Source organism: Phlebotomus papatasi, chromosome 3, assembly GCF_024763615.1.
Source record: "Phlebotomus papatasi isolate M1 chromosome 3, Ppap_2.1, whole genome shotgun sequence".
In the NCBI taxonomy this organism is placed as follows: Eukaryota; Metazoa; Arthropoda; class Insecta; order Diptera; family Psychodidae; genus Phlebotomus; species Phlebotomus papatasi.
This window is the reverse complement of record NC_077224.1, coordinates 29,321,117-29,336,871: the sequence shown is the minus strand read 5'-3', so window position 1 is coordinate 29,336,871 and position 15,755 is coordinate 29,321,117. Positions and strand designations below refer to the sequence as shown.

The window sequence follows — 15,755 nt, the reverse complement described above, 5'->3', positions numbered from 1 at the left end:
TTAGAGTTGTTTTGGATTTTTTGTTTAAAGGTGGTTTTCAGCGGATCCCGAAAGGGCCAAAATCCCGAAAGTAAAAATCCCGAATGTTCAAAATCCTGCTAGAGGGATAACATTATATGAAGGATAATATGTAGAATAATTTCCTAAGGCACAGAAAATTTCCCTTTGCCTCCAGCAAGCCGGGTGCAATCGTGGGAGTAGCTATGACACTTAAGAATTCGGGATTTTGGCCAATTGGGGATTTTGGCGTTCGGGATTTTGGCTTTTGACCGGGACAGGATTTTCTGCATTCCATGGACAATTCTGGAATTTAATAAACTAATTCAAATTAGCACGATGATCTGTTGAGAATTGCGATGATACTTAACAAATCTTTGATAATCTATCATCATACACTCAGTCCCGGCATTAAGTCCTTCGGGATTATGCACCTGACGGAATTATGCACATACAATTTATGCAAGTTTGCCTTACCATTGGGAGTCAATTTATGAACTCGTTTTAGAAATACGCCTGAATGTATACTATTTTGCGATGCGGGAAATTTGAAAAAAAACCTTAATTTCTTTTATTAAGATTTTTTTTTAAATATTCTAACCATTTATTGAAGAACTCTGGCCAAAAAGTACTGTTTGTTAATGCATTTCTATTAAACAATTGAATCTTTTTGTTTGAATTACTTTTACTCCGAGCGAAATTCGTTCTACGGCCGAGTTATTCAAAAGATAGCCCCTGCGGGTATGCAAATTTTCTCGATGCATTAATGCCATTTCGCGCGTTTGTTTTCGGTCCCGAAAATGTGCATAATCCGGGGACTGAGTGTACTGAAATTTGTAATGCTTTTAAAATTAAACCCTACGAAACGGGACATTTCCAACGATTAGTCCTGGAGGCTGGAATTAACGCTAAGACGGTGATAGACACATGGAGAGAGGAGTAAAAAGGACTAAATGAGATGAAAATGAACTGAAATAGGTCAGTTTCAAGTGGCTTCTCTTCTATGACCAAAGGGTCCAAATAGACTCAGGTTAATTCACGCTACTAGCTTGTAAATTTAACAGTAATTGTCATACATTTAGGGCTTAAGATCATCGATTAAGGGTCCTTTGCATAAATTTCTTTTAGTACCAAATTTAAGAGGCTAAACATTCTCGAGGATCAACATAAGTCTATTTGGGCTCTAATTCTCTCATCAGATTTTCTCTCTGACTAGTGATATGACTGATAAAGATAAAAAAAAATAAATCGCACTTCGGTGATTTTAGTGGCATTTTGAGAATTTTAGTGTTTTGAGATAGGAGAAGATAAGGAATAAATAGTTTTTCTTACAATACTGATTAATAATGCTTTTATAGTCAAATTTTTACTAGTAAAATGTTTTAGCGAGCTTTAAATACTCAAATAAAAAAAAACTTAAAAATATTTATTTTTTCGCTTTCATTTCTTATGTGTCACTCTTATCTTCGGTCCAATATTAATATAGTAAATGTTTTTTTTTATGAATACTTGAGTCAGCCCTAACTAAAATACTTAACAACTTAAGGACGATTGGATTACCCATGACCTATGTAGGGGAGACTGGGGCAAAATTTGTGAAAACGAAAACTTCAATATTCACTATTTTCTAAAATAAAAGAGTCTGAGGCTTGAAATTTTTATTATGATAGCCTTCATGAACCTTCTTAAACTTACAAAGTTTCAAGGGATTCAAAGAAGGATTATGTAAAATAAAAAAATGAAATTTTGAGCCCTATTTTTGGAATACTTGGCTTACAGAAAATATCAATACTGATTAGCTCAATTTAAGTACATTTCTCGTTAAGATAGAGAAAAATTATCTTCGACAAAGTTGTAGGGGCATAAATTTGCTATAAAAATATGTCTATTTGATATTTTTAACGTTTGCGAGAGTAAAACGTCACAAATTATCCGAAGACTGACAAAATTTGCTCCAGCAATTTTGAGAATCTCCACAAAATCGACTTTTAGAAAATGATTCGAAAATCACATTTCTTTCGAGATAGAGGAAAATAGTCTTCTGCAATGTTGTAGAGCAGTAAATTACCTATAAGAATATGCTCATTATAAAACGTTTAAGTTTTCTCAGAGCTCGTGAAAGAATTAAATATGCGTTTTGACAAGTTTTGCCCCAGTCTCCCCTACGTGCTTGAGACCTGAGACTTAGCCATATGGCTTAACTGCTTTAATTTTTCAACAATCAAGATTTTTTGGAAAAATTTGACTTGGGATTGGATTATCAATGACAAATGACCTATTAAATTCTGAAATAGCAATAAAAAAAATGTTAGGGTAAGTGTGCCAAATTTCGGCGTAGTTGCATGCATGCGCCAGTCTCAAATTTTAAATGTAATATAGTTAATACAAATTGGTTTTTTTATTCCTTCTTCTTAAGGAGTGTGTTGCTTGGAACCTTGTAGACAGTATATCGTCTTTACTTACTCTAAAATCGTTCTTCATACATATTAAAATGATTAAAAATGTAGACATAGCTTTGGTGTCCTATTTCGGCCACCTTCATTCTCATAGTTCCTCGCCCTTTAGGAATTCTTCCAATATCTTTTTCACGTCATCTCGTTTGTCGAAGCTACATTTTTTGTTATTCTTTAGCATTGTATAATCTCTATAGTCTGTAAAAATTAAAAATTCATGGAAATTCGAGGAACATAAAAGGTGGCCGGAATTGTAAGCTGGCCGGAATTTGGCACACTTACCCTACTATTTAGGATTTTGAGACCGTCGGGAACTGGGCTAAACCTCTAGTATGAAGACCGCTATAGAGAAAATAATTTTTCCTGACTACCTAAAGTTATTTCTTTATAATGATTGTACGTAATCGTAAAAAAGGTTGTAGAAATCTATAATAATTTTTGCAAAGTCTCCAACTATTTACTATGTACATAGTAAATATTTAAGATCAAATATAAAGAAATTGTCAAATTACCGCATTGATGAATGATTTTTATTTCTTTTTATATTCCTATTTTTTTTAAGCAAAAACTCTTGGCACTAGATGCCCAGATTAATTTAATAATATTTTTAAATGAATTGTTATTTAAAAAAAAGAACGTTTATTTATGCTTACTATGTAAAAATTCTTTTACTTACATTTTCAAGAAAATCTTTAACACATAAACTTTTGGAAAATTTGAAATAATAAAAAAAAACTTCAATAATAAAGGAAACCGGGGCAGAATTATCCACGCATAGTATTAGACAATGTGGGATATAATAGCCTACCTTAGAAGGAATATTGAAAAAACCACTACTTATTCGAAAAAACCATATCCCTTTCTATTCATTGAAATATTTATCAACATGTTAACAAACATTTTTCTTACAAATTATACACAATAAAAAAATTCATTTGCTGGCTTTGCCCCGGTCTTCCCTACAAACTTTTTGTGACAAAACCAGATCCTGAAAGTGCACAACTCTCTAATTTTGTAATAAATCGAAAAATCCTCAAAATGCCATTAAAATAGTGGAAGTGCGATTTGGTTAATTTCACACTAGATTCCTTGTTCTGAAGAAATTGAAGTTAAACGTTCAGCATGATATGGTCTGTTCGGTCTGATGCGTTTATAAATCGTTATATTTTGTACGTTTTGACTTGAAGTTAGCACACACAAATTGTGAAGTTGTTCATGGCATCCAACTTCTCCCTCCAAATTTCTTGTGTGTGTTGAACATCAGGCAATACGATGTTTTGCAGAATATTTTCAGTACATTTCAGTTATCGTAGCGTACAGAAGTGTATTTGGTTACATCGAGTTCTGTGAAAGATCTTTTAAATTTCTTTAATTAAAAGAAGAAGCAAATTACGATAAGTAGTCTCACAAAGTGAAGAGGGTATTGTGCATTATTGAAGTGTTGAGTGCGATTCTTTGTGAGAGTGGTTTTTTGGAGCATCAGGAGAGTGTAAATCTGAAATAGTGCGTCACCCTTTTGTTATTCTCATCTCAAAGCTAAAAAGGACCTTTCTGAGGGAATCAAAATGGGATTAAATGGATGTTGCGGTGTTATAAAGTACCTTGTGGTACTAGTCAATCTACTGTTCTGGGTAAGATAATATACCAATTATTTTAAGATCATTTTGTCCAACATCTAACATCTTGCGTATTCTTGGTGATTAATCTTATGGATGATTCTGTGATGCAGATGATGCTCACATGATGACATACAGCGATGATGACAATTTTTAAACCCTAAAAATAAATTTCTACTTTAGTGAGCAGCTGCTTGTGCTCATAGGAAATATTTCTGCAAATCGTCAGTGCGATAGTAATCACTCTCTTTATGCGTTTTCTGTCTATTTGCCATTTTGCAGAAAAAAAGAGGAAAAAATATTACTAAAGACAGAATAAAAAAAAAAGAAAGACAGACGATAGAAAAGGAAATGGTGGAAAAAAGTAAAGAATTTTCCCACTGAGAAATTGTTCTGGTGTAAATTGTGAGACAGAGATGGAATTAATTGGTTGGATGGGAAAAAATTGTGCAAAAGTCAGCAGATATAGAACCAGTTTAATAATAATTCTCTCCTCACATTTCCTTTCCCCCTAATACACAGACACATTCACGAAAAACTTGCATTTACTACCAATTTTTTTTTCATCTTTGCCCTCTCTCTTTCACCAATTTCATCTTCTCATTGCTATTCCGCCTTTTATTCATCTTCCAGAGTGGTCTCTTTAGCAATGTATTCGTGGCCTCAACTATTGAAGGTATAACAAGAAATAAAAGACCTAGCACACACACCCAGGCCAATACATTCAAAAAGAACATTCTCCAACTGTGAGAGAGCAACACGCAAATAAAAGTGAGAGTTCAGAATGAGACTTTTTTTTCTACACATGGAACTCTCAAAATTCCCGCCAAAATCACCCAAATTCACCAAAAGTCTCGACTATTCCTCAAAATAGTCAAATTAATCCTTTGTATTGCTCAAAAAATTTTCGCATGAAAAAAAATGTTTTATGAATAAAACAGCAGTTAGAATCTTTATGAAAATGTCCTCGAAAGCTCTCAAATCCTCTGCCTGGACCACGCAAGAGAGAGAAATCTCTTTAGCGCATGCGACTGTGAGAAGAAAATCTCATGATTTTCCAGCAAATTGAAAACCTAAACACAGTGTGACACAAAAAAGGATAGACCAACTCATGAGTCTCTGAAAAATCAGTGAAAGAGCAAAGCAAAGAGAGCAACTAAAATTAGAAGTATTCACTTCCTGGCAGAATTCTACATCCCCATCCTCACGAGTAAATTATTCACCCTGCTCTAACCATCAGATTCTGTATTTCTTTTTTTTTTCTCATAAATAGCCCCCATTTTCCCCTCTTCAATCGCCCTGTAAAGTAAAAATTAATGACGTCACACTTGCCACACCTACACAATTTATTTTTATTTTACACTCATCACCAATTTGTCCCAATACCACAAAATTAAGAGAATCCACAGAGAATTCAATCTCAATAACAAAAACTCCATAATATTCCAAACTCGCAGAATTTCTAATGTCACAGCTAAATTTATCGTATGATTCGTGCTGACCTGTGCAAGAGTGTCAATGATGTTTATTATGCTTTTTTCGTCAATGCAGAAGCTTCTGTCGAGACTCTATATTTTGATATTTAAAATAAATTAGTTATTGTCAACTCAGTTTCCTTACACATAAACAAATTCACTTTGTATATGCAAGATTAGGCTGATAACACTCTTGTTACAAAGTCAGATGCGACAATGGAATATATTATACAATTAAATTCCAAATAAAAACATAAGAAGTTTTAGATACTCATCAGAAATTTGATGTAAATCAGTTTTATCTTACAAGATAAGGTAGAAATATCAAGAAAAGTCTTAAGTTCAGCTCCAAAGACCTTTATAAGTCTTAATATTTTTTTTAACTCTAATATATTTACATAAAGGGGGTCCGTGGGTGATGCAATAAAAGTATAGTTATTTAAATATGCCTTAGATAGGTCAAATTCTTAAAAGGAATCTGAAAAAATAAGAAATATTCGAAAACAGAGTGTGTGCGAAACCTGAAAGCCTTATAAAATATATTTTGATGAAAGCCAAAAAATAAGAGGTGATGATAGGGTAAGTGTATCAAATTTCGGCATAGTTGCATAAAGCAGCAAAGTCTTAAGATTGAAATATAATATTTTTAATACAAATTGAATTTTTTGTTACTTCTTTTTAAAGAATGTTGCGTGAAACCTTGAAAATAGTTTATCGTCTTTGCTTTTTCTAAAATCGTAATACATTTTAAAATTAACAAAAAATATACATATAGCTTTGAGTAATATTTCGGCCATCTTGATTTTCATGTTTCTTTTGTACATTATTTTGTTCGTCAAAGCGATTTTGTTCTGCAAATCTGTAGGTAGAGCATACAAAAATTAAAAATTCATGGAAATTTAAGGAATAATGGCCGAAATTTGGTACAGTCTCCCGATACAGGAGGTCCTGGGATTATGCATATCGGAATTATGCGAATTATTGCCTACCAAATAGTAGTCTATAGAGACCTTTAGGGGGAAGTGGGGCACCTTTGAAATTGCGACTTTTCACCTCTTTCTAAATAAAATTGAGCCTTATCGTGATATCATTTAGCTGGACAAACTAGATTGAGAAGCTAAATTATATCACGATAAGGCTCAATTTTATTTAAAAATATGTGAAAAATCCCAATTTCAAAGGTGCCCCACTTTCAAAAGTTCCCCACTTCCCCCTAGTTACGATTCAAATTTAAAAGAATTTAGGAGAAATTGGAGCAGTAATAAACCTGCGATAGTTGTAAACAATGATTTTTAAGTACACACAACCTTGTCTTATGTTGATGGTTTCTTCAGTTGACAAGGATCCCTAAAATCCCTATAGTAATCTATGAATTTGTACAGATCTCGTCTTCTGAAGTCTATATAGTAATCTATGGATTAGTACAGGTCTCGTCTTCTGAAGTCTAATATCTAATTTTTAAAAACAAATCACACTGTTTACAAATAAATATATCCAAGAATACCTATATCCCATGTGTACTATTACCTCAGTTTCTCCAAATGTAGTACAAGAAAAAAATGAAATAAATTTGCTTATTTTATTTTTCCTAAACCGTAGTTAGTAGAAATTTTAGGGTAATGCCAGCTTCAGACCTGAGACTTAGCCATTTGGCTTAACTCCCCTAATTCCTAATCGGCTTGATTTTTTTGAAAATTGTTGTTTATGATTGGTTTATAAGAGCAAATGATTCATTAAATTTTGAAAAATCAATAAAATTGCTTGTTATTTAGATTTTTGAGACCTTTGAGAACTGGACTAAACCTCCAGTCTGAAGCCGGCATAACATAATCGTCCTTAAAGATTTAAATACTATCTTATCTTAAACTAAAGAACATCTATGTAAAATGTAAAAAAAAAAATACAAAATATGCATTTAAAAAAAATCGAAAAATATATGTATCTCTGAACTTTATGAAAATTTTATTTCGTTTCAATTTGAATAATGATTCAAAATAAGTCTTTAAAAATCATCTTCACAAAACGATGGGATTATACCGATTATACCCTTTCTATTAAATTCCATAAAATTGCCAAATCTCCTCTTTTTCAAGATCAAATCTATATAAAGAGTGACTTGTAAGCTACTTTTGCTTCATTTTTAATTAAAATTAAGAACTTTTAATGACTAAATGAAAATATAAATAAAAGTTCCAATTTAAATGTAAAAGAAAGAAAAATTTAAAATGATTTAATACGGATAACACATAGGTTTATAGTAGTATATCTTTTCAGTTTTAATTTTAAAGGACTTACTATTAGTAGTACGTTTAATTAAATATCTTTATACCGCCAGCTTTTGTCATTGTATTTCAGCACTAATTAAACCAAAAATTCTAAAAGAAAAAAAAATAAATAAAATCTATAAAATGACGAAAGAAACCTAATTATTAATGTCGAATTTTCACACCCTTGAGAGCCTCAGCAGGGTGTTTATCATTTGGTGACTGAAAATAAAATAATTGACCAACACCCTTTTGATATTAAGAGAAAGCATGTTAAAAAAAACCCACCCAAAACAGCCAAAGGGAATTGAATAAATAGTGCGATATATAGGCGATTTACTCCTCTTTCGCTGTTGTTAATCCATTTAGTTTTAAATTATGCGCCAAATATTCGCAAAACGATACACACATGTAGCAAGAAATTTTAGTACAAACCAAACTGTTTAGGATTAATTGAATTTTCGACCATATCAAAGGATTTTTAATTAAGTTTTGAGGGTTGTCTAATTTGTGGTATTCAGAGGGAGAGTGAGAAACATGTCTCAATACGCACCGATAGCGGTTGTAAAATTGAGAAATTATAATGTAATTAATTTTCTCTGATTTATGACAAAGTGATTTTCGTGAAAGTCAGTTGGATTTCATTAAACACACCCTTCAGACATTTTTGGTGAAAGAGAAAAAGCATGTTAAATGAAAATGAAATTTCAGAGCAGGAAATATTGGCTCAGGTTTACCTCTTGTCTGAAATGTTAGAATTTTCATTCTCTGCATTTCACTTCAGAAAACATAATATACAGTGTTTTCTGACTACGTAACTATTTTTAGAAAAATCCCACCAATTGAATGTTTCACAGATATTACAAATGTGTGTTTTCATCTTTACAATTTCTCGTATGTGATGGGAGTTCAAGAAGTCATAGTAAAAGGAAAAAGAAGACTGGGAAAAAAATTTCAAATGATTGTGGATTCCTTAGCGACAGTGTCTCATGACTCATCCTGGTGGATTAATCTTATGACTTGAAGGAAATTCTAGCATTATTTTCTCTCAGGTTTAGTGAACTTCTTTTATTTTCCATGTTTTGTCTCATATGGTGCCTCCCTAGCTCTTTCCAATTTCATTTCGATGAATTTATTACCCTTGAAAAGCTCATGAGTATTTCTTGTTCTTTCTCTCAGCAAAAATAGGGTGAAAAAGACAAACGACTGCATTTTATGTCCAATAATAGAAAATTTGAGGGAGTGAAAATTCTAGGGGAGCGAAAAAATTCTCTGGTAAATCATTTATTATTCCGGAAATGCATGGCTCTATGAATTATGTATGGTTTGTGTATGCGAACACATTTTTCTGTCGAAGAAACACTGAAATGAAAAACACAAAAAATGTTTGCCTGTGTAAGCAAAAAAAACGAAGAAAAGTATGTTTCTCATTCAGTCATAATAATTATTGCTCGACAAAGTGCATTTGCGTGATTAGAAACTGTTTATAGAGAACAAATTTATTTGAAAACTCAATTGCTTAAGCCGCTCAACCATTATTAATTTTACTATATCATTTTTTTTTTTGTTGAAAGGAATATACGGATATACAAAAATATTATATTCTGAAAGAACAGGAGAGACCGGGGCAGATTAGCCAGAAAATGATTTTTTTCAATAAATAAGAAAATATCTTGAAATATTTCAATAAATAGAGATGGTGATATTTACTCTAAATTAGTAGAATTTTGCTCAATATTTATTTTAAGAAATTGTAATTCTATTCTTGGGTAATTTTGTTCAATTTTCTATATAAGCAAAAAGTTCTTGGAAGCTAACAATGAAGCTATGCAGAAGATCAATTTAAAAATCATTGATCTATTGAATTTTTCATATACCGTGTGGCTTTGTTTTACTTATTATTTTACTTATTATTTTCTTAATGTTCAAATATACTATAATGTTCTTAATAATAGCTAATATTACTTAACATCAATAGTGGAACCAGTTCAGTTTTATAGGAAATTCCACGACCTTTCCAACGAGCCCAAACCTGATACCATTCGGATGACAAACATGCTTTCTAGAGCCTTTTTAACCTTTGATCTTGAAAAGCCGTTTTTAGGATTGATTCAACGGTATTTTCGTATAAGGACGACATGCTTACCTGGAAAAATTCTAAAATACAGTGCCCGCTTTCTAATCCGGATCGCCGTAATCCGGACGAGTTATCGACGGTTACATTCAAAATCATTTTGAGGTCATGTATGCATGTATGTTCAGCAATGCAAATGAATTATCTTGTGATGTTTTTGTTTAATAAAAGAGGTATAATAGCATAGAATTCATTAATTATGTCTTTTTAATCTTCTTTAAAACTTTTATACTAATTCTACAAAAAAAAGTCTTGTATTATATTTTCGAGACGTTGAACAAATTCAAAAAATCTATCCGGATTACAAAACGGGCACTGTAGGGGAGACTGGGGCAAAAAGTCACAAAATGGATATTTTATTTTTTTACAAGCTACTCGAGCGCTTCAAAAATTTCCAATTAGCGCAGTTTTATAGGAAATTTACCGCTCTACAACTTTGTGAATGTAATTTTCCTCTATTTTGTAAGAAAATACGTTTATCGAGCCAATTTCTAAAAGGTAATTTTGTGACTATTCACAAAAATGCTGGAGCAAATAGTACCAGACATTGGGTATTATCATATCGGTCCTTGGAAATTACAAGGGGCCAACTCACTTTTTGGCGATTTTGAGGTTTTAATGCACTCAGACAGAGAATTTATTAAAATTTCAGATGATATGAGTCAATAAATTTCGCTCTTAGAAAAGTTTTTCAAAATTTTACTCTTTATGATTGCTTGCACAGTTTTGTTTGAAGTCAAGGGGAACAAAATACATTTATTGTTCAAATTTTTGTGAAACAAGGGACTAACTCAAGCAAGTTGATCCCGTGTCATTCTAATTTCATGAAAATTTGCGCATCATTTAGAATGACAAAGAGCTAACTCATAAAAAAACATATTTTGAAAGGTAAAAATATGTATTTTTCGATTTTTATAATAATGCTCATATAAATAGAAAAAAATTAAATTGTTTTTATTAACATACTTAATTGATATAATTATTTATACAAAGTTGAATCTTTCATGCTGTCTCCTGAAAAATGGCTCAGATTGTGTTGGCCCCTTGTAATTTCCAAGGAGCGATATTTTGATTCGCTTCATTGCAGGCTTTCGTAAATTTGAAAAAATACCTAGAGGACATATTTTCATAAAAAATTTATTCATCTACACCTTTGTAAAACACCGTTTTCTCTTCGAGAAAAGTGAGAAAACGAGAAAAGCGCTTTTCAAGCTATTTTAGAAAAACACACACAAAAGACTGCAAATCGTTTGACCAATGCAAACAACAAGCGGCGAGACATGATAATGACGTTTCTTTTCGCCGACATCAGAACTTCAGACATCAGAAATTGCTTTGCTTTTTTGTTACTTTTTGTGCTATACCTTTTGTTACTTTTTACCCCAAGTGGCCATTTTTAATAAAAGGATTTCTGAAGAAAAGAACTTTTGTGAAATTCTAAAATAGATAGCGGATTCGTATTCAAAAAATCCAAATTATTTAGAAAATATTCACCAGTTCATCAATTTAGGAAAATAAGTAGGTAATAATTATTATCTTGTGCAAGGAAAATATTTCAAAAATAGGGCTAAAAATCTCGATATTTTTTTATTTTCTAAATCCCTTGTTCGAATTCTAAGAAACTTACGACATTGAAGAAGGTCTATGGAGGCTATCTATAGAAAAAAATTTGAGCCACTATATTTTTTACCTTGGAATATATTGAATTTTGAATTTTCGATTTGTAACTTTTTGCCCCAGTCTCCCCTACTATCTAACAATGCTAATTCCCGTGGTATTTACAATTCGAAACATTACAATCAGGGTTAATTTTTCGTGAAAAATGCATTAAAGCGGGTCTCCTGAAAAGTAGTCAGTTAGCATAGTTGGTGATTATACAGCTGCAGTGCCACTTTTATGAAGTTCTAGCAATAACATGATAGATATTAAATTAAGGTAGAGATAAAACTCTTTTAATGAGGTCAGTTCTTTTGAAAAGTCGTAGAAAATTGCTAAGAAAAACACTTGTACCACCAAATTGAATACTTAATATTCTAATTTTACCACAGACACACTGAGAAAACCACATTGTGAACCAAACCAAGGTTTCCCCCCTTTATTGCCCCCATGGAATGCGATTCATATGTGATACTGAATGCAAAAGACTGACTTGAATATCAAGTGGCAGCAATTGATAAGAGGAAGAAGCAGTTGGAGAAGACAAAAGAATTGCTATTAATACAAAAAATTGCATAATTCCATTATAATTTACATAATTTTATAATAATCTTACTAAAGAAAAGTATGAAACGAACATACCATATAGAATCACAACGCATCCTCGTAATTAAGTGCTAGGAAAATATAGCATAATTTTATTCTCACTCTAAAGTTTTTATCAGAAATCAAAAAGTTTCTCAGGCAATCTCTATCTTAAATATGGTGTAAAAGTCATCATAAATGATAAATAGTTCTGTGAGCATGAAATAGTGTAAAATTTGTGGGAGAGAAACTAAAAAAAAATAACTCAGACACAAATACATTTAAAGAAATTCTCAATAGTCATAAATTTTCATTCTCAGTTTAACTCAAGTTTTAAATTTCAAAAGACTTTAAGCAGCGACATTTGGTGTAACAAATACATCAATATGCCTTACATGCTCAAATGATATTTCATGGAAAAACATAATTTCATAGATAACATATAACTTCGTCAAATGCACAAAATACTGGAGAAGTTGTTTATTTTCTATCACAATTGTGTGAATGTCCTCATATGACATTATTTATAATTGATGCGATTGCACAGAACTTCATACGTTCTATTGATTGACCCATATTAACAAAATGCGGCTTAAATATTGCAGTTAGAGTTGTTATATAAACTAACGATAGGATTATTTCGCAATAGTTCTCATAATTTATAGTGATGTATCATAATTTATGTTAAAAATGGAATTTGCAAATGTTGCATTTTTTAGATGACAATAAATACAAAAGTTTCAAACTCCCTCCACATTAAGTTGAAGAGTAATCTTTTTTCAGGATCACCTGTTCCAACAATAAAAAAAGAATCAATTCGGTGATTTACTTTCGCAAGGGTCCCTTCATCCCCAGAGATCCATTTTTTATAATTTATAAATTTTTGTGGCGGTAAATATAGTTTCAAGTTCAATCAGCAATATTAAATGTATATAATTCCACTGAGCATGAAACTGTACTTGTTTTTACTGTATTTACTTATCAAGTTATACATAAATTAGGGAATTAGGGGAATCTTGGGCAGTAGTAAACATGGAATAGTTGTAAACAAGTGCGATTTTTTTTTTTTTTATTAGGGAAATGTAGGCATGGTTCGCACAGAGTGAACCTTCAAACAATGCGAGTTTTATCTTTGTTTGCAAAGAGCTGACCTATCATTTCTCATCTCGTCTCATGAGCTTAATAATAATTATCTATCTTATGGCTAAGAAATGACGAACTAGCTCTTTGCAAACAAAGAGAAAATTTGCGTTGTTTGAAGGTTCACTCTGTGTGAACCATGTCAACATTCCCCTATAAACCTGTAAAATAAAATGTAACAACGTTGTAATGCAACTAAAATTGAAACGTCAATCTCTTTTAGAATTTCTTTAATTTTAAAACTGGTTGGGATAACCCTTTAAACGCAGAAAATTTCAAAGAAAAAGAGCATTAATCTTTAACTCGGAATCGTAAATCTTTAATTTTGACACTATACAATATTTATGTTTAACTATCATCAAACTCTTTTTATCTCAGAATGAGGGGTCAATTTATATACAGTAGACTCTCGCTTATCCGTGGAACGGGACCGAAATGTCACACAGATTTTGAGAGTGATACACATCAAATTGTTGGAAATCTAACGATTTTTTCGTTTACATTGCAAATTTATGGAGTGAATTCTGATCTGACTGAATCGACATTCTCTCTAAACATGCGTACTGTCCAAAAAAGTTACAATGAGAAAGAATTAACAGTAGATAGAGCACATTTGCTTTAACAAAAAAACCCAAAACGGGGAAAATATGTCAACAAAATTTTTAAAATTCAACTGTCTCACGGATTTTTTTTTTGTCACCCGGAAAAAGAGTCCACGGATAAGCGAGAGTCTACTGTAATTATATTATAACATCTAATCTAAGATGTTTTGAAATAAGATGCAAAACGCTTTATTTTCCTTTTCCAAAACTTGCACGATAGTTAGTCTTTATAGGGTTCTAAAATGATTATACAGCCCAAATTATTATACATTATATGATTATAGGGTAAGTGTGCAAAATTCCGGCCAGCTTGCAATTTCGGCCACCTTTTTTGTTCCTCGAATTTTCATGAATTTTTAGTTTTTACATACTCTAGAGATTATACAATGCAAAAGAATAACAAAAAACGTAGCTTCGACAAACTAGATAACGTGACAAAGACATTTGAAGAATTCCCGAAGGGCAAGGAACTATGAGAATGAAGGTGGCCGAAATAGGGCACCAAAGCTATGTCTTCATTTTTATTAATTTTAAAATGTATTAAGAATGATTTTAAAGTAAATAAAGACGATAAACTGTCTACAAGGTTCTAAGCAACAGAAGAAATGAAAAAAATCAATTTCTATTAAATATATTACATTTCAAACCTGAGACTTTGGCGCTTGCATGCAACTATGCCGAAATTTGGCACACTTACCCTACAGCAAACAATGTTGACATAATTTAATTCTTTACTGCTCATTCATAAATGACACTGAAAATTAGTGAAATGTGTTACATTGAGCTTAGACAATATTTGAGTTGGATGTTTTTCTTAATCATAAAATGCAAAGTATCAATTTCAGTGCAATAAAATTGTTACTTTTTTTTTTAGTATAAATGGATTTTCATCTGTATTCTTTTGAGAGTTGTGTCTGTGGAACAGTTTAAAGACTTCTTCTATAGATATATTAGAATGAGGAGGCTTTTAATTTGAATTTTAAATCCCACGTTAATCATAAGTTGTTCCTATGCTAGTGGGTTCAGGCTAAAAGTTTCTAGTGATTTATATTTATCATTTTCTTCGGGCATAAAATTTTATTGTGAAATTTCTCTTGAAATTTACCCTATTTCTATTCCATCCTCAATGGATAGTCCTCTAATTCCTCGATAAGAGGAAATTTAATTAGAGAATTGTGAAGGAGAGGACACGACAGCGGGAAAAGGGTGCGAAAAAGTGAAGCAAAAAAATATTGATAGAAAAGTGATGTGGAGACCGGAAATGGGACTGTGATTCAGTTAAATTTGTAGGACAAGGACACTAACACCAATTTAATAGCTTTTGCACACACCTTTTTCGGGAGGAGTGCCACTGTATGAGTGTTATAACGAGACTTTGCGAAATGAAAAGTTCATGCTCAATGCTCCAGAATCCTGTTTATCGATTTTTCTCTCTCTTGGAATTTTCATCCCATGAAAAGGGGCATTCAGTATATTTAGGAAGGAGACTTGTTGAGAGGATTTTCCACATTTTACATGAGATTTCTCATTTCTCTCTGCTTTTTATGCGAGGATGCTACTAGAGAACGAATATTTTGTCGTCATTCTGCCGCCACAGTCGCAGTGACGACACACTTTTCTATATGTTAACCGTGTCCTGAAAAATCTATCTGTCGACAATGACAACATTCTCTTTTATGGATCTATCTAACTGAAAATATAATTACGTTTTGCTTTCAAAATGTCTTTTTAAGAGAGAACAATGCGTGTAGAGAACTGAAGAACTGAAAAATAAAATTTACAATGAAACAAGACAGAATATTAAAAAGACAAGAAGATCTGCTGAGGAATCTC

The 15,755-nt window shown here is 31.8% G+C and overlaps 1 protein-coding gene and 1 long non-coding RNA gene across 3 annotated transcripts in view; one reads left to right on the top strand and one right to left on the bottom strand.

Moving 5' to 3' along the window:
* The first annotated feature begins 3,705 nt into the window (after nucleotides 1-3,705).
* LOC129807497 (CD9 antigen) overlaps nucleotides 3,706-15,755 on the top strand; it is a 28,766-nt gene continuing 16,716 nt past the window's right edge. The window contains exon 1 of the mRNA XM_055856795.1: nucleotides 3,706-4,081. Within this exon, the coding sequence (XP_055712770.1) occupies nucleotides 4,016-4,081 (66 nt within the window). The 5' untranslated portion in view covers nucleotides 3,706-4,015. The remainder of the gene's footprint in view (nucleotides 4,082-15,755) is intronic.
* LOC129807500 (uncharacterized) overlaps nucleotides 12,923-15,755 on the bottom strand; it is a 112,661-nt gene continuing 109,828 nt past the window's right edge. For both annotated transcript variants that reach the window (XR_008752289.1, XR_008752288.1), the window contains one exon: nucleotides 12,923-12,969. This is a non-coding gene — a long non-coding RNA (uncharacterized LOC129807500). The remainder of the gene's footprint in view (nucleotides 12,970-15,755) is intronic.